At 43.0% G+C, this 20202-nt stretch overlaps 1 protein-coding gene and 1 long non-coding RNA gene across 2 annotated transcripts; one reads left to right on the forward strand and one right to left on the reverse strand.

Moving 5' to 3' along the window:
• Positions 1 to 1542: 1542 nt before the first annotated feature.
• On the reverse strand, positions 1543 to 7962 carry LOC145449540 (cytoskeleton-associated protein 5-like). Its single transcript, XM_080327926.1, has one exon. The coding sequence runs from the start codon at positions 7863 to 7865 to the stop codon at positions 1860 to 1862; it is 6006 nt and encodes a 2001-aa protein (XP_080184052.1). The 5' UTR covers positions 7866 to 7962; the 3' UTR covers positions 1543 to 1859.
• Positions 7963 to 13243: 5281 nt separating this feature from the next.
• LOC145449541 (uncharacterized) lies at positions 13244 to 13565 on the forward strand. Its single transcript, XR_013918283.1, has 2 exons — positions 13244 to 13346; positions 13429 to 13565. It is a non-coding gene; the product is annotated as an uncharacterized LOC145449541 (long non-coding RNA).
• The last annotated feature ends 6637 nt before the right edge of the window (positions 13566 to 20202 follow it).

Consider the following 20202-nt stretch of genomic DNA (forward strand, 5'->3'; position numbering starts at 1 on the left):
ACATCGCTACTCAAAAATTTTGGTGTTCTAAACATAGAAGATATGAGGAAGCTATTGCCAAGTTTATGTATCAGTTCCATTGCGGTCAATGTCCCTCAACTTTCAACGACTACGTTTATCACCTCGGAGTCAAAAGCGCTCAAGTAGGCTACAGCACACGCGCGTCAACGAAGAACATACTACCATGATCAGGACGGAATACAAGAAAACGCATGGCTCTATCAAATATGCCGGACCCCAATTGCAGAACAGCATCTCGCCGGCTATCCGACAGTCGTCGAGCATGTTTTCATTCAAGTCGAAATACAAGCAATTTTTTCCAAATGAATACTAGCCAGCATTCAGGATTACCGGACAACGACCTATAACATCGACCTCGCCTTCCTCCACATGACACCTTGTTTTGTCGCTTGCGTCTTATATTCTCTGCATTACTTTTCATTCAGAGTGCATTAGTGCATGCCTCTTCTTTACTTCGCCCAGGCCAAGGTGAGTGTCTGATCTTGAAGACTACTCCAAGTTGTTTCGACACCTTCCTATCTTTTCATTGTATCGCAGGTTTGTGGTGTTTTGAAACGATGAAAATATTAATAAAACTGCGGATTGATTGATTTATCATGTACGTTTTCAAATATCTAACCCTAAACCTGCGGTTGCGCGTTTGATCGATGAGAGTTTTCATCAGGTTGTTTCGACTCAATCCTACCATTTTATTGCATCGCCATCCTATGGTGATAAAACGGTCCTATACCGACACAGAGATTCTAACTTTCTGAGACGGACGTTGTCAAGAAATTTATAACTGAGAATTGACAGCGAATGTGGCAACGCCGTGGTGCACGTTAGGTTATCCGCGGCATATATCCAAAATCCACGCACGGTAATATACATTCTTGGCATTGACCGGACACCACGACACAGACGGTCTCAATGAGAAAATACATATCTACCGCACTTAGCACATAATGAGGATCGGACAGTCGACGTTATTTTCCTCCTTCGTGCGGCTTAACACCCTGGGGACGGAAGATTCAAGATTTTAAAGCAGTCATTTTGACGCCACACTGCCAACCATTCGGTTTGTAAATAATTTGGTTGATCCAAAACACCGATGAAATGAAAAGTCACAATGTATCGGTGACTGCACTTTATTGCTAGAAAATCCCTCCTCACTCGAATTTTCGTCGGCCACGCCTTTACCTACCAACTCAGAAGCCCGCGCTAGTGCAAACCACCGGTAGTTCCTACGTCGCGATGCACTTTGGTCAATCACTCAATCTTGGCCATTACAGCTTCCATTGCGTTCCATGACCGCATGCAAATATATAGCGTAACAACTGTCTACTTCTCTTTCAAAAAACCTACACGAACAGATGCTTCATTGCTGACTACGTTCTTACGATACATCAGCTAACCTCAGACCCGATCTGTACACAAAAAGAGGCCTAGATTCCAATAAGAAAAAAGCATTTGGTCTCATTTCCTGAACAAATCGATCATAAATAAATCCTCAACTTGCCAGCACATCGGACATTTGGAAAATTCAAACAACTCCGGACATCTATTTGTAGTAAAGGATCTAATCAATAAATGACATCAATACAGTAACGAAAGTCAGAGAATAGCAGAATCAATTTTTGGTGAGAAGTTTTTGGAAATCATCCAAAGTAGATCCTTTGAACGTACAATAGCATGCAAGCATGGGTGAAGCAAAGATACTTTGTCTATCGACTATGCAATCGGAACATCAGAGTGTATTTCGAGTCCAATTTCAATACTTCTTGCCACGCCCCAGACTAACACCTTGCGCGATCAAAGTGGCAGTGCACACAATCGAGCTTACACAGCTCTGAGCCCATCTAATTCCTCTTCCGAGAGTCCCTTTTTATTTTCTCCAATCTTTTCTTCAGGCTTTCCATCGTGTTAGAAGTAGCCGGACGCGCCGGGATAGAACTAACAGGTGGTTCGCCCTCTGCTTTCGAGGCAAGATCAACACTTTTTGCAAGTCCGGAGTGCAGTGATTTATCCAGCTTGGAATCAGCGCCGATGATATCAGACGTTTCATGCGACGGAGACGGCACTGTCTTGTTCTCGGCTTGACCCATAGATACGCTGTCGACTGGCAAGCCACATTTCATACGTAACATCTTGATGTGTTCCAAATGCTCCTTAACTGTGAGACGTTTGTTGGTATCGGAAGCCTTCAAAACCGTCGCGGGACCGGTAAATCCATTTTTCCTGTCCTGTTCAATGGTTTGAAGCGAGCGCCGGATATAGTTAAGAAATAACGGGGTCATATTGGAGAAACGACTTTCGGTATCGTAATCTGGGTACTTCTGCTTGAAATCGTACAGTTCCTGTAGGCCTTGTTTTGTCAATTCAGAGTCTCCCACCTTCTTGACGATTTGAGATAACTTCTTCTCGGGGCTTACCTCTCCGTTTGCTATATTCTCTTTCTTTTCCACGACAGATGCCGATATCCTTTGCCTCACAGGATGCGCATCGATTTCAGCCATTGAGTAATCTTTTCTTAAAGATTTTATAACAGTAGAGAGCAGCTCAGACGCTTGAATCCCTTCGAAGTGTTGTATCTCATCGAAAACACGAATGCCCAACGAACTGCACAAGCTGAAGGTTAACGACCTCATTGTCTTAACAGCAGTTACTGTTTGTTCCTGGTTTGCCGAAGATGATGCCCTTCTCGAACAGGACCTAAAGATTTCGTGAATTTCGAGCAAGACTTGTTCCGGCTTGAGGGGCGGACGCAGGCTGCCCTCGGGAGGAGAGATATAACCTGGCACGCGATCACACAGCCTCCACAAACAACGGAACGCGAGATTAATATGATCGGCATCAGTTCCATCCAACGCCGTGTTGAGCATCTTCAACAACCCACAGACGAAATAAGTTGCGTTAGCATTTCGCAACAGCTCCTCTATGATGTAATTCATGAAAGACAGCAGCCTTTGAGCATTTGGCAACGAGTGAACACGTTTGTCGATCATCATTTTAGAAATAGCGTGGACGTAGTCGTGAATCGGATTTTGGGAAGCGCAGATCGCAAGCTCCGGACACTTCCAAATCGCGTAATTTATTGACAGAACACACTTGCACAACGATTCTACTTTGAGAATCTTATGATCAGCATCGCCACTTTCCGCGTTGGCGTCGTTAGACAGGGCACAGTCCGGCATGTAGCGATTCATAGCCATCCGCAACTGTATGCTGCTCGAAGTGAGGATGATATCCACTCTCGGTTTTAACAGATCGCGTTTGTCGCTGCGTTTCATGATTTCATCCAGCTGATGTGCAGATTTGAGACACTCGTCCATGTCGGCGTTCGCCAAAGTGGAAGTAATCCTATTCAAGATTACGTTGACCACCGCATTGGACTGGCGGCTGCGATATTCCGCGAGCTTCGTGATGAACTTTGGCGGGATTTCGATATCCGGTTCTTGCAGCAATTCGTCGGCCATGTCGGTTGGTAATAAATCTGGCATTTTGTAATCGGACTCTTCCGTTGCGTTCTGTTTGGGATTGCCGGACGAATGAAGGTCGCTCGTACATATTTTTGCCTTTTCCGCCGTCTTTTGTGCAGGCGCCTTCAATGTTTTAGCGACAGTTTTCGGTGCTGGCGGGGGTGCATCCGCATTATATTTCCCAGATCTTTTAATCCGTTCCTCCAGCATGCTCATGTCTTTTTCATTCAGTCTGCCAACATATTTATAAACAACGTCACCGCAAGTGTTATAGGCGCATACGAGAACATTAAGTGCCGCAGAGCGCACGCTATTGTCTCTGTCGGCGATATGAGTAGCGATTTCCTTCAGAGCTTTCGGCGGCGAAGGCTGACACACCCCGAGTCCAGACGACACGATAAGGTACCCTAGTTCGTCAAGGCATTCCGTTTTCTGACGCGAGTTCTTTGTCACCAGCCCCTGCATCAAATGATTGAACATCTTACCGGCCGGGTACACCTTGGTGACCTGGTGACAAATCACGTGCACGTCTTTGCGAATATTTTCTTTTGGTTCGCCGATTTTCGTTAAAAGATGCGGGATAAACGCTCCGGCTTCGTATTCATTCATTCTGTAGTCAAGCGACTCCAGTTTTTCAAACAAACTCTTCAAGTACTCGAGCGCTTTCAAGTGGACCGTCGTGTTCTTATCATAAAATCGAAGAGTCATCCAGCGCAGAATCAAATCTATAGTTCCAACAGTTTCCTCCCACTGCTGATTGAGCGATTGAGTCAAAATGCCGATAGCTTTGATGTGATGTTGAAAATCGGGGTGAAACAATTCCGTGGCGAGAGTGCTTCCGACGCACGGCCCGAATTGCGACTTGATTTGGGTCACAAGATCTTCCCGCGGCGTGTCGAAGACCCACTTTATCGTTTTGAGCTTCTGCTCGTCCTTCATTCTCTGTTCTTTTCCGTTGGGGACTGCGATCAAAGCCGGCCCGGTATCAGATTCCTCCGCTGCTTTTTTAGACGAAGTCAACTTCTTGGTTGATTTGGACTGTTTAGCAGCAGTTTTCGGTTTTGCAGTGTCTCCAGAAGAGGATTTATCTTGCTCAGACGTACTTGTAGGTTTCACCTCTACCTTTACCTCTATCTTTGTGGGAGCTGCTTTAGGCTTTGACGATGCCTTCGCTTTCCTTGCAGGCACATGCTCCTTAGCCTTTTCCAGCAACCCCTGCACCGTGTTGACAGACGAAGGCCCCAGCTTGCCACAAGATCTCATCATCTTCTCCATACCCAAGTGGTAGATAAAAGCCGGCAAAGCGGCCTGCGCTTTCGCTCTCACGTCAGCCGTGCGGTCCTCGCAGCAGGCGTACAAATGTTTTACGCACGCCTCGAGCCCGTCTTTCGCGGACGTCGTTAACTTGGGAACCGCGAGCATCTTTTCCGTCAGCCAGTTCAACAGTTCAGTCCGCAGAAAAGTGTGCTTGGGCACGGACAACGCGCTAGACATGATCTCGTCCTCAAACCATGGAGACAAACTCGTGTTCTCTAACCATTGATTCATTGCATTTAAAGCGGCTTGTCTCACTAGCGGCTTGCTGTCAGCCAGAACGCCGACAATACCTGGTGCGACCGTTTTGACGTGTACTTTACAGTTACGACCCAATGCCGCTCCTAGTTGACACAGTATCGTCAAAGACGTGGACACCAGGATCTTATTAGAATCACCGAGACGTTTTTTCAACGCGCCGGGAAGATCTCCCAGCGTAGACTCCACAAATTTTGCTTCGTTAATTATCGTAGTGACCTCTTCAAGAGCTTCTTTCCTCAGTTTCCAATTCTTATCAGAGAGTTTTGTTATCAGCGAATCTGTGATTTTATCGGCGATATTAACTCTCGTCACGAGATCTTCCATATCGAGTTCGGCTGGAGCATCTTCCTCATCTTCAACATCGCTCTCTCCTCCTTTAGATTTCAAGTTACCTCCCCGAGTCGGGACCGGCGGCGACTGCCCCGAGCACTTCTCGATTTCCGCGTCGATTTGTTGTAGAATTGCAGGCTTTTCGCTTTCGAAAAACATTCGGACTTTAGCACCGATAAACAGGGTCACTGCGCGCAGCACGGCTAGGGCCGCGTTTCTAACGCCCGGATTTGTGGCCGAAAGCCCCACTTTGATTTTGGCGATGATTAACTTCACGTTAGACCCGGCCAGTCCGAACTCTTCGACTGCGCCCGCGAGCCACGACAGTGACTCGGCTTGAATTTTCGGATTTTTGTGCGACAAGCCTGCGTCCAGTAGCACCTCAGTTGTCCAGGGAAAGTCTGTAGCCTCCGCTACGGCCGTCAGAGCCTCCTTTGACGCTTTCCCACATTTCACATCACCGATTTTCTCGATTAAACCCGGCAGGCACGCGTCCGCAGACGTCTTGCTGAACTCGGCGCTTTCCGCCAGACTTTTGACAATACCAAATTTCTCGTTGAGGCAGTTAAAATTGGTGTCTTTCCAACCCTGCCTGCCGGAGCCCAACGTCTTTACCAAGGCTTGACACGGGATCGATTTTCGATCTGATAGTTTCAGCTTTTGCGCGACCGACTGCAGCCCTTCTAGTCGCTCTTTCCAGTTGGCGTTTCCAAGTTGGGTTATCACTTCCGACGTCAGGAAGTCTGCAATTTGGTCTTCAACCGCCATATCGCTAAGCGGAGCTTCGTTTGGTTTAGAGTTCTCAGATTTCTTAGATTCGTCTTTCTTTCCTCCGCCTTTCACGACTTTCTTTTTCGTTTCTTTCGCCTTCGACTTTGTCGCAACCGACGTGGCCGATTCCGTTTTTGCAGGAGCCTTTTGCTGTACATTTACACTCGCCGGTTTAGCAGCAGACGATTCCGGCTTTACAGCCACTTGCGCCTTGCCGGCGTACTCCTTGATTTTCTCCATCTTCAAGTTATCGACATCGGCGAGAAACGGCATGACTACTTTATCGCCGCAAATTTTCAGTAACATCCCCAACGCTTGATAGGCAGCGTCACGTACGCCCGGAGTGCTGTGATCGATATTCGTAAGCAACGCTTTCACGTACGGCTTTACGGTGCCTTTATTCAACGCGGATGACTTTGATTTTGAAAAACCTCTAGCGAGAAACAGGCCCGTCTGCTCGCGGATGGATGGATTTTTACTTGCCAAGTGTTCGATGCACGTTTCGCTTAACGCTTGCGGCGTCACTGTCGAATATATCGCGTCTGACGCATCCTGTAAAGCAGCAATTACGTTCGGTTTTTTCTCTTTGAACTTTTGAAATATCGAATCGACACAGGAAACGGCGAACGGCTGAAATTTTTTTCTAATCCCTCTCGCGAGCCCGGCGAGGCATTTTGCCGCGATCGTGACCAGCATGACGTTGGTATCTTTCGACACTACCTTTTTCAACGATTTCACAAGGTCGCCGAAATCGCCGGGCTCGATTTTGGGATTTTCGCACAGTTTCTGACAAGCCTCCAGCATCTCTTTCCGTTCTTGCCATTTTTTGGCCTCGATTTGTTCGTAAAATACCTTGGGCAGTTTGCTCAGAATTTCCACTGGATCTAGAAGGTCATAGGGATCTACTGTTTCTTGTTCCTCTTCTACTTGCTCACCAGGAGCAACACCTTCACCGCCCGTAGCTGCCGCAGCAGCTGCCTTCGCTTCCATTTTGTCTTTCAAGTCTTGCTGAGACCGCATGAATCTAGTTTGAACTGGTTTCGGGCCGGAGCTCAATTTATCCCATTCCTCTTCCAACTCCTTCAGCATCACCGGATTTAAATTTTGCAACGACGCTTTTATAGCTGGTCCGACCCATCGATAAATCTCGATGGCTAACGCTTTTGCGGCTTCCCGCACATTCTTATCTCTGTGATCCGCAAGACCGGGTATCTCCTTCACAAGTGGTTTGACGAGGATGACTTTAGACCCGAACAGGCTCAAAGCTTTCGTGGAGGCTTCAATGCAGGCCGTGCATACTTTCGGTTGCTTACTTGCGAATCCTTTGATCAATTCTTCCATAGCCTGTTCATTTCTGTCAATTTCAATGTACATCAGACAAACATCAATAGCGGCCTCTTTGAGTCTCGGTTTGGTGTTGAGACATTTGGCGATTATTCCAGAGACACCTTCCCCACACGTTTTCTTAGCGACGTTCGCGTTTTCAACAAAAACCTTCACCGCTTCCACTCCCTGAATACGAACGAGTTCGTTAGAATCGGTGACAAACTTCTTGATCAATCCGAGGTATTTGCTGAATTCGGGACTTCCTTCGTCCCACTGAGCAAACTGCTTGACGCATTCCTTGTATCCTTCAGATCTTGCCTTCCAGGACTTGTGCTGGCATTTCTGATCGGTCGGAAGCTTTTTCCATTCGTCTTCCTCCGTCATGGCCGCTTGCAATAAGAGTGCAAGTCTTAACTAGGAAATTAGATGACTAAACTAAAGTGATAAGCAGCTGAGAAAAATAGGGTGTTATTATTCGATTGACTGCCGGGCTTATCAGTTGAGTGAGAAACAGAGAATGAACTCAAACGATCAATCGTTCTACAATCACAATAACATTCTTGAAAAATACATAAAGAAGTCGTAACACAGTTACAGCATTAGAAAGCCAAGGTGAAGATACCTCATCAATATTTTACTCAGTTACTGACTTGATGACAACATACAAGCCTTCTGTCGTGATTCCCTTCATACTGCCTGTGGTCGTATAACTTGTTTGTTTGTATATATCTACATATTGCAATAAGGGGAGTAGTCATATATAAATAGATTTGATTTGATGCAATCATAGAACTGTTGGCCTGCGGATGACTTGCTGTAGCTACTTCTGTTCAACAGGTCCACTACAGCACCCAATTTGAGTAGAATCGTAAATGCTGTATGGCTGCTCGGGCTGGGCAACTTTGACTCAAAGTGATACTATTATCACTCATTATGACGTCATAACAGAATGTAATACGTCAAAGTTCAAATATCAGGGGCGTAGCCAGCCAAGAAAAAAAGGGGCAGAACTGAATAAAGGGGGCAGAATAAACCTCTATACGTCATACCTTTTGCGACTTCTGTATTCGGTACGCTAAGGTAAGCTAATAATAGGGCTGGGCAAAATCGAGTACCCGAGTGATTCGATTCTGAATCAAGTACTATGCATCGAGCCTAGTCGAGTATCACTCATTATGATGTTATAACATAATCTATTATGTCAAAGATCAAACATGTTTCTTTATACCACCACAAAAATATAATGCTTGTTCTACTTCCCATTAAAGATACCTTGGTACCGGTATCTTTTCGACCATTTCATTGCACTTTGTGACAATGCAGTGATATGATCATGACTTCGGAAATGTGTTATTTCCAGTAACGTTCGTAGCTTTGTGCCATATGTTTTATATGCTGCGATACGGTCAATCAAGTTTCGAGGCTTCCAGTGGCAAATAGTATCGAAACTATGATTCTCGTTGATAACTTGACTTTCAGTGATAAGGAGCGTATAATAGGAGTACTCAAAAGAATCGACTTTTATCACTCGAACCATTAGAATAATTACTCGATTCAGATTCGAGTACTCGAATCATTGTGCCCAGCTCTAGGCAGTGGCGTAGCAGCATGTGCTGCCACCCATGGCTTTCGTTGAAAATGCCTCCCCCCCCCTAAGTAGACCGCAGCGAATTTCGACATAGTTTCATGTTCAAGCAATCTTTTATAAAAATAATTATAAACAATAATGCCAAGTCTCAGAAGTTCTATATTGCTTAAGAAAGAAGCCTAACTGTCTCACCGTTTATAATGCAGAAAATAACGAAGACAAGATACGGTGAACGAAGTAGGTCTACTGTTTATGTCACCACAAATAATATGCCTGTTATCCATCTCGTAAATGGTACTTTGGTATTTTTCGACCATACCATACCTGGATTTCATTCCACTTGGTGATAATGTTGTGGGATAATCATGACTTCGGAAACGTGCTACGTCCAGTAACCTTCGTAGTTTTGTACTCCCGGTATATGTTTCGTATGCTACGATACCGCTATTCAAGGTTTCAATACTTCAACAGTGGAAGATTGATAAACACTACAATTAAAGGTAATTTGCTTGAGCATTCATTTTAAGCAGAAAAATGCTTTACCGCCACCAGTGATAACATCCGCTGTCACAACACAAGTCCAGGGCAGTTGCCAATTAAGCAGCACTTTCAGTTTAGTTCAACAGTTGTCAATAAATCCAAATGCCAAGGCATAGTTGGCATTCTCCATTGGTTTGCGCAAAGTAAATAGTACTTTCATTCACTATGAAAGGAATTTCTATAACCAAACTTGGTCCTTCCACCTTGATAGTCACGTATAGTACTTGGAGGAATGTTACCTAGAAAATCATCAGTGGTTGATATGGCGTAATGTTCACCTTATTGTGTCTGCCTTTGCTGAAATTCTTTGAAGCAGTTCAAACAGAGACTTGCCATGCCCTTATATTTTATTCATGTTGAAAGAGTAAGGTAACGTTGGTGCAAACATTGTCCATCATATAATGGATTGAAGGGCTCTCAAATCTTTAGAAAAGTAGGGACGAGGAGATGGGAATGTGGAAAAATTGATCTCAAATCTACCCAGTTGAAAACTAGAAAAAATACACTAGATGAGAAGTAAACTCTGCGACACAGTCATCCATTTCCCACTGATAAAAAGGTTATACTATTTCACTACTACAATACTCATACCAAAAGATTTGAAACGTTGCTTCAAACATAAACGGCGTTTTTCGTCTGTTCCAGGGAATTAGTTCAGTTACCACATAGCCAAAAACAACAGCAGACAGGATTATTCTATTGAACGAATGTGAAAAAGCAAACACTTTTACCAAGTCATGACACAAAGCTTTTATCTAAGAAACTGAACTCATTGGTTCTATTGATCAATACAGTTCAGAACTATTTACTATCAGATAATAGACTACTAGGATGGGACTATGATGTGTCAACATCGAAGAGAACCTTGTTGCAGCATCTTGTAATACTATGGCTTATAATACATAGTTCTCAGGTACAAGCTGTACAGTGATATCTGATCAGATTAAATTCTTGGCGCTCACATTTTAAAATAATTGTGTGATAAAAAGGACTCGCATAAATGTGTGGAAGCAAACAGCGATTTTAATAAAGCTATAATCCATAGCATATTGCTTCACAGTTTAGAACAAGTAAGATTTATATTTTCAACTAGAAGTTAATCGCATGAAGATGAAAGTGACTTATCTACTATCTATTCATGAAGCTGCAAAGAGCAGTTCCGAGATAGGAAGTTCTCGATAAGCAAATAAAAATATTACTCTTAACCTAACAAAATGCAAGTGAACAAGATCTTTGCTTGTCGGCAAAAACTTAACAATCCAGATCTCAACGCCAGTACCGACAAGATAGTGTAATGGTTAAGCGTCCGGCTTCTTGATCGGTAGGTCGTGGGTTCGATTCCCGGCCAGGTCAGACCAAAGACCTGATTAGTAACACTGGTATACATGGCTTCCCTGCTTGGCGCTCATGCATTACTGGGATAGCATGGAGGGGTGGTGCATGATTTAGAAAGCCGTAAAGGCTATATCTGCACTTCCTTGTCCAGCGGCATATGCACATCATGCACTCATGGTATGCATATGCGCAGATCGTGTGTATGTGTATCATGAGTCGGTGTATATGCCGCAAAAATATCAAGGACAAAAATAAACTACGTCCTTTCCTTCCTTCCCGTACAGTCTTTGACACATCAAGATTAAGAGCATCAATTTTAGTGGATAGAAATATTAGCATTCATGAGATGCAACTTATGTAGGTAAAATCACATGTAAGTGTACTACTGTATTTATGGATATATATTGCATTAATTTTAAAAATAAATCTGCAGAGCCTTAAGTAGACGCACTTAGCGATTCTGTTCGATATCGTATTCACACCAAAATTTACGATAATTCAAGTTTAAAAGCTCAGAATTGGTAAGGCTAGCATTCAAAGTTCAAAACTTTAGGCAAGAAAAAATGCAAAGTGGATCAACACTCATCAAATTTCAAATGTGCACGCACACACATTCTCTATTGACCTTTGTATTGTAATATAAGTGTTGTTCACACTACTCTGTCGTTTCTACATTTGGACTATTCATCATTGTTCTATCATTTTTGCTAACTGGATACATATTTACATATATATAGATATCGACAGGCCTACATTAAAACCGATTGTTAATAACTTTATACATAAAATCTGGACTAGAATCTCACTATCTCCCTTATTACATGCGCTTATTTTCTGATTTAAAACTAGGCGCTCAAGCAGCCACTGGCTTTCTCTGGAATATTATCAGGGAGGTCAGAACTTCGCAATAGCTTAGGGTTACCATACGCCACTAAATTCAAGTAAAAAGTGTGTAAATCGGGAGTCAAACGAAAGTGATGACAATTTTAGTCAACTCCGCGAATTTTCCAGCAAAATTTGCAAAATCAGTTGATTCAAGTCTTGAACAATTGACTTTTCCCAACTTTTCTGATTTGGTAAAAGTGTCTTTCTTTCCCGATTCCGAAATATGGTAACCCTAAAATAGCTAGATGCCAAAAACAGTGCACATAGGGCTGGGCAAGTTCGAATACCTGAGTGATTCGATTCTGAATCACGTATTATGCTTCGAGTCGAGTACTCAAGTATCACTCATAATGATGTCATAGCAGAATATGTAATATGTCTAAGTTCAAATATGTGTCTTTTATGGCAACACGAAGAATATAATGTCTGTTATCCATCACATTAACCATACTTAGTATTTTTTTCGGCCGTACCGATTTCATTGCACTTTGCGACAAAGTTGTGGGTTGATCATGACTTCGGAAATGTGGTATTTCTAGCAACGTCCGTAGCGTAAAGTTCATTGTACTAGTACTTTCAACCCTGTTTTGTATGCTGCGGTATGGCCAATCAAGGTTTCATGGTTTCTTTCCACAATGAAAATAGGGTTGCCGGTGAACTCGGCACTTGGTGAATTCGGCCGGACGAACTCGGCACTTGGTGAATTCGGCCATTGGTGAATTCGGCCATCGGGAAATTTTGTAATAAAGTGTATTAACAGCTATTAATATGAATTATTGAACTAGTAATAGTATTATCAAGTGATTGGCAATCTTGTAAGGAGGCCAGGGCATGCGTAGATCACGCAGTCACGGCGTGATTAGATCACGTGATCACGGATTGCGCAAGCGCGGGAGATAACGCGACGTTCGCACATCGACCACGCGTGGTCGGCTCAGTGTTGATTTGACTTGGCGTGGGACGGACGGACGACTTTTGATAAGATGGATATCTGTGTTTTATGTAATAACGAAGTTTTAAAGGATCACCAATAAACGTTTCCCACGAACACGAACAAAAATTGATAAACGTCAAAATAAATTGTTTTTTTGTGCCTTTGGAGAGACGGATATTAGGGTTGGGGAAAGGGGGATATTAGGGTTTGGAAGGGGGATGTAAGGGTTGAGGGAAATTAGGGTTGGGGAAAGGAGGATGTTAGGGTTTAGGGAAAGGGTGATATTAGGGTTTGGGGAAAGGGAGATTAAAGGTGGGTTAGGGTATCCCAAGATTAAGGTTGGAGATGTTAGGGAAGGGGGATATTAGGTTGGGGGATTGGAGTTGGGTTGGGGGGAAAGGGGGATTGTAGGTGGGTTAGGGTATCCCAAGATTATGGTGTGGGGATGTGAGGGAAGGGGGGGGGGTATTAGGCTGGGGGAAAGGGGGATCGGAGGTTGGGGGGAAGGGTGATTGGAAGTGGGTTACGGTATCCCAAGATTAGGGAATGGGGGGTATTAGGTTGGGGGAAAGGGTGATTGGAGGTGGGTTAGGGTTCGGGGATGTTAGGTAAGGGGGTTATTAGGTTGGGGGAAATGAGGATATTAGAGGAAAGGGGGATTGGAGGTGGGTTGGGGTTAGGATATCCAAAGATTAGTGCCGAGTTCACCGGCAAACATTCCAGTAACCAATCATGGTGACCGGTACCGCTACGCGATCTACCACGGCACGTGATTCTTCTTTATCTGAGTTATATATTTAATGCATTTTTATTACAAAATTTCCCGATGGCCGAGTTCACCAATGGCCGAATTCACCAATGGCCGAATTCACCAATGGCCGAGTTCACCAAGTGCCGAGTTCGTTCGGCCGAATTCACCAAGTGCCGAGTTCACTGGTAATCGAAAATAGCATAGAAGCTATAATTTTCGTTGATTAATTAAATTTCAGTGGCAAGGACTGTATAATTTCAGTACTCGAAAAATTCGTCTTTTACTACTCGACACTAATCATTAAAATACTATATTCAGATTCGAGTACTCGAATCATTGTGCCCAGCCTTACACATAACCAAGTACCGTATAGTGTCCAAATAGCATTTGTGGCTTCTGGCAAAAGAAGCTTGTCAATATCAACATTAGAAATTGGCACTCATTGGTAAATTATAAGGTATACACATATATTGATACTCCAATACACACACAATATGGAGTAGTGTTCCAAATCTACACGATTCAGCAGAGCTTTCCGTGACACTCGTTCGATACATTGCACTACACCAAGAGTTACGTGGCTTGGCTGCTGGCAGGCCGATTAAAAGCAAGTGGGTCATCTGGCCAAATTTTGAAATTGATATGGCATTTTGTAAGCAAGCATATACAACAAATGCTAACGTCACTAAAGTTTAGTTTGTATACATTGTAATAGCATCAATCAAGTCATCTGAGACCATTCCCATTGCACAATCACGCTGTTCTGACTTCTGACAGTGCATTGTACTATCCTCAGACCAAAATATCGGTTGTGCCACACAAGTCACAAATTAGCCCAAACTCACCCTCCGTTTACTCTTAACTCAAATTAATTCGATCCAACCCAAGCCTTATCACCCTAATCCTTCTTGCCTTTCCCCACTCCCTTACAGCTGATCTTATCATTATTATCACAGCAGCTCAAAAATAGTCAAGATCGTCAAAGTGGTAACAGAGTGGTAATCCTAATGTAGTGCATGGAGCAGAAAAGGAATATACAAAAGTCAATACTTATACCCAAGTGACGGCAGTAACAAAGGTACAGATAAAAAAATCACAATCTTCATCATCATATTATTCGTAAGTGACAGGTCCAACAAAACACCAATTTTCCGATAGTCATACCACGCTGTGGTTATGTGCCTGTAGCTATGACTGGAATCTTCTGTATGTAATAAATGAAGGCTCTCCAGTCGTCATAGCGTCCGGCAACCAAGACCCAATCCCTTCGCTTACAAGTCGACCGCCAAACGCTAAAAATGTACTCGAATTTTGTTTTCTTTTTCAATTTTTTCGTTTTAGACCAATGAGTGACCTTTATGAATATGACGTCATTAAATTTAAAAGTAAGAAATATTTGATAGTATTTCGAAATTGACAAATATTATGCATCAATTCTCACAGAAATTCTATTGTTTTAATAATGAATTCTATTCAACAATATAAAAATGAGTTACAGTTCATATTTGTGAATTATCCATCCATAGATATTCTAATGAGGCTCTGCTCTCTGTCGCTACCTGAAGTTTCATAACTTCAAAATCCTCCAGCGGAAACATATTGGACCAGACTGTGTCGTTGTCGTTGGCTAATAATCTATAGTCTGTCCCGCGCATTCATTAGGTTCGTATGTTCATGAATTTATTGGTTGATTCATTCATCACTTTCCTGACTTGCCTGCTGATAATGACACAGCGACTTTGTAAGGCTCCTAGTTCGTATTCCATAACAAAGCATTCGCATTTATGTCTTTGCGCGAATTAACAGACAAAATTATCACTAAATCCGGTAGACGTGGTTGCTGCTTGTCATCGCGCTGTAATTTTCGTTTCAGTACAGAAATCAGTTGGTTACTGTTGCTTTTTCGTTTATATAGTTTCTGTTTCTATAGGGGGGTGGGGGTTGGGATTCGAGCTATAAGCCCAGTCGTCATGAAATGCGAATTCTATCTCCAATATTTATCTGCTCATTTGCAATCAAGCAATTGGTATCACGCTTGCGTTTCGCCGAACAACACGATGTAACTATCACATGTTTACATTCCATATAATGACACTTTCCACGGCGAAGCATCGCATTTCTGCTGAACTGGCAGCCTATCTGAAAGAGAACAGCAGGACATTTGCAATGAATACTCATTATGATGTTTTCGTTTTGCGTGGAAATCATATTTTATTGGCTTTGTTTTACCATTCTGTGAATCCACAGTTCATATTGCGCACCAGCAATCTATAGCAATGTAGTATAGATGTTGCCGCAGATTGACGGACTTGCTGTGCCTGAAGTAGGCTACAATCAGGACCGTATCAGCACTTCGTCAGCCCCCTCCAAAAACGTTGGTCATGGGCCCCTATATAGGGTGATAAACCGAAATCCCTTGTTCCGTTGTTGTCTTTTGCCGTGATCACCGAGATTGTTCCACTGTTTAGTGAGTCGGCTTATTCCGCCTAAATGCGCCAGGAGCGAATATTTTTCATGACTGAATCGGTCAATAGGATCAGGAAATGTATTTATATTGCTATCAATTTTTTATCCTCTATGCTCACGTAATCAGATTTACCGGTATGGCTGAGTGAGGTGTGTTGGAAAAGGTAGGACTCCTAAATAATAATCAGGGCCGTAACAGCACTTAGTCAGCCCCCCCAAAACGTTGGTCTCGGGCCCCCCATATAATGATCAACTAAACCTCTGGGGGGCTTCACCCCCCAGACCCCCCTACGGCTCTCCGCTGTATTAGCGCTACTTGTCTAAAAGATTGGGGCTGTTTGTTGAGTGGACTTTTCTCGCTTCGACGCGCGAAGCGCGAAAAATTTGTATAATGCATGATTGAATCGGTCAATACGATCGGGAGTTGCATATATATTGCTATCAATTTTTATCCTCTCACTGCTCACGTAATCAGATTTACAGGGGAGGTGTGTTGGAAATGGTAGGACCCCTCAATAATAATTAAACACCTTTGGGCGTATATACCCGTTGGCAGGAACGAAACAGCACTTCGTCAGGCCCCCATCCCCGAAAAACTGGGGTCTTGGGCTACCATAGGATGATAAACCTACCCCCAATCACCCTGTTCGCTTTTGCCACGAAATTAGCCGTAGCCTACTGTTCAGGGAGCCAACGCCAAAAGCGCGAAAATTTTCGATAATTCATGATAGCATTGGTCAATAAGATACGGAATTGCATATACATTGCTATCAATTTCTTGTCCTCTCTGCTCACGTAATCAGATTTACCGGTAGAGCTGAGTGATGAGGTGTCTTGGAAACTGTATGGCCTGTTGGTATGAATCCGTAACATGATGGTATTTCGTGACCTCCAGACGCACACGATTTCAAATTGATATTTCTTCACTGGCATATGATTTTTCCCTGCGGGATGGTATTTGTCTTGTGAGGTTCAGATTGCCAAGACAGGAACATTCGGCGCCAGTCATTTAGGCGCATATGGACAAATAAACCTATATGTATTTTGTATATATAACGAAGTTTTCGGTCAGCATAAGGGCAGTCCTTTTCGGCCAAGGTTTTCTCGCTGCCGATCGTTCTGGCACACTTCTTGGAGTCGCATATGTTACATGGCCTAAAACTTTATATGTCTTTGTAAATCGTGGCGCGGTAATGGCCAATGCCGACATGCCCATTTCTATAAATCTTGCGTATTTTTTCTTGGGGGAAGATTACCCAAAAATGAAGACGTCTGGCAACTTGAAATCGCGCATAGCGCGAAAAATTTTTGAGAAAGTTGCATCAATTTTCCAAAAATACTCTTTAATTTATGCTAATTCACGAAATAATTTTGGGCCCCCTTCGAGCTCAGCCCCCCCTTCGAGCTCAGCCCCCCCCCAATTGGGGGGTTTGGGGTGCGGCAGTTACGGTGCTGATAATAATTAAACATCTTCGGGCGGGCGGACCCGTCGATATAGTGACTTCCTTACATGTTGTTATTTCGTGACCTCCTGTCTGGGGAGGGGGTGCGGCAGTTACAGTCCTGAGTACAATGGTATAGCTAAACAAAATTATATTAGTTGCGCTGCCCCAGTAACTTGACTTTGGTCCGCTGCCGTCCTGGTAGCAGGGTTGTAACCAAGTCACAAGGCTCCGAGTCTCAAGTCAATCTTACTTTTATAGTTTTGATTCTAGTCAAGTCGAGTCATTTTCGAATCACCACCGTGTCAAGTTCGAGTCCAAGTCAGCTAGCAGAGGGTCGAGTCCGAGTCACGGTATTATGACTCAAGTCCGAGTCCAAGTCATTGTGTTGACTGTTCATAGCAGTTCCACTCTTAAAGTCTTGTCAAACCCACTTTTTATAACTCTGTTTGATGATATCGAATGGTTATTCGGACTTTACCAATTTCCCTCGCTTTTAGCAGTTTCTGTTCGCATTTTCAAGTACCCAGCACCAATAGACGAAATCCCAATAGTGTGGTTACTACTTCTAAATTACAATGAGATGTCGGTATTGGCCGTCTGAGTCTCGATCGAGTCATATGACTTAGTTCGAATCATGCGCAATGCCTCGAGTTCAAGTCGAGTCAATACACAGATTGGCTCATCGAGTCGAGTCGAGTCATTTCCGTATTTTGTGAAAATGACTCGAGTCATCAGATTGGTGGATAATCAGAGAATTATCAACGAAAAACTCTAATAACTCCACTTCTACTAGAATTGAATAAAATTTGTTTTGCATCGTTTTTGAAGACAACTCAACAATTTCATGGGGTTGAAATTTTTGTTTTAAATTTTTCTTGATAAATCAAAATTTTTAATTGGCTCTGCGGCGGCTTATACTTGTTAGAATTGAGCCAAATTTGGTGTGCAGCGTTTTTTACGGTAACCTGCCAATTTAATCGGTGAACGGCTGGAATCCGGGAAAAAAAATAATTTTTGAACAACCCGCCTATTGTGCATAGCTTGTGCTGTAACACAACTTAAATATATCTTTTTCTAGTCCAGTTATGTCAAAATCATATATTGTGCATACCTTGCGGTGAAGCACATTTTAAATGTATCTTTTTATTGGCCAAATTTTGTCGAATGCAGAAAATATATTTTGTAAGGAATCAAATTCGATTATTGTTTCATATGATAGAATGGCGTTTATGTACAGTAGGTTTTATTGAATTTTTACTCTTATAGGGCGATAGTCACCAAAAGTGTCACTACCGAGTGTCTCACAAAGCCTCCAACGAAGTCGTCTATTAGTGTATTTGGTATTACGCAGTCAGATTCTAACCCTAGAGATGGTGGGATTCCCAAATTTCGGAATCCATCCGGCTCCAGCTAGCAATTTAAAAGTCCGAAAAATCCTGATGGTGAATTTCCTATTGTGGGTCCGAAAAACTCCTACCAAAATCATGATATAATTATTATAGAAGAATCGTGCTAAAATCCGACTGTTGAATCAAATTTAGAATCCGCATCCAGTCCGGCTGCATTGTAAATCGACTTGAGGTCCAAAAGTTCATGAGCCCCGCGGGCCTGTGAATTAGCCAATAGGATATCTGTCGGAATCGGACGTAAGCCTTATACTGGAAAAATTCCATCCATATGACATGGGTAGGGTATTTGGTGGTACCATGTTGGTTACATGCCACACTTCAAATGCGTCAAATGTTGGGTGCATTTGCACCAGAACAAGAATTCGAAGAACTCTGTCACTATGCGTGCTATAACTGTTGAACCGACGACGCTTTGGAGGGTTCCAACCATTCCATAGCGTATACGTCGACTATATCGTGTGCAAATCGTCCACAGGCTCTTACTACATATTTTGTCATACTACGACACGTTTTTTTTGTTGTTCGCAACTAGAACCGGCACAAGAACTACTCACTTTTCAAAACTGGAAACTAAAACTAGGAATAGGCTGCACTACAGTTGATCGTCAACTATACCCAGATGGGTTTGTATTAGGCCTAGTTTGAACAGGTTTGTACAAGTCTGACTCTGTAGCGATGCGACGATGGTGCATCTGATATTCGTATATCGTATCCTAGACCCAGGCGAAAATTTTCCGACTGTCTTGACAGATTTAATCCACAAACAATGTCGATTAATTATTACGATAGGAACTGTTTCTCGAACGAATAAAATGATACCGTGCAATAAATACAAATAATCCATCAATTTCCAACTGTTACAGCGTGTCCTACAGGACAATCAACTATATACTGGTCATTCAGAGAAATAGTCTTGAATCATTTTTTCAGAGTAATAGGCCTATAATTGTTCGAATATGGGACATTTATATTCTAATGAACATCGGACTGTTGTTATTATCTCATATAACCCATCTCAAACGTCTTTGGCATGATGTGGATAGTGAAGATTATGATTTTGTCGTCTGGCCGCATAACCTGTAACGCTTTCAAGACCGATCGTTGTTAGGAGCCGGCCAAGGAAAGTAATTACCGTTCTTCTGAGCGATTGCGATTGTGAGTCTGAAACCGACTCGAATAAATGTCGCATCGACTGCATCGTTGATGCAGAGTATTGGCTTAGTATGTCCGAAAATCCAAACTGTCACAAAAATTCAGGGTTGGTCATATAGCATAGCAAGGCATGACCATATATATATCAGAGCTGGACAGACCTGCTTCATGCGCGAACCGAATATCAACAATCTTTGACTTGAAAAAGCCACACGA

The sequence above is a fragment of the Botryllus schlosseri genome, chromosome 11 (assembly GCF_051294905.1).
Source record: "Botryllus schlosseri isolate E-star chromosome 11, Bs_hap1, whole genome shotgun sequence".
NCBI lineage: Eukaryota > Metazoa > Chordata > Ascidiacea > Stolidobranchia > Styelidae > Botryllus > Botryllus schlosseri.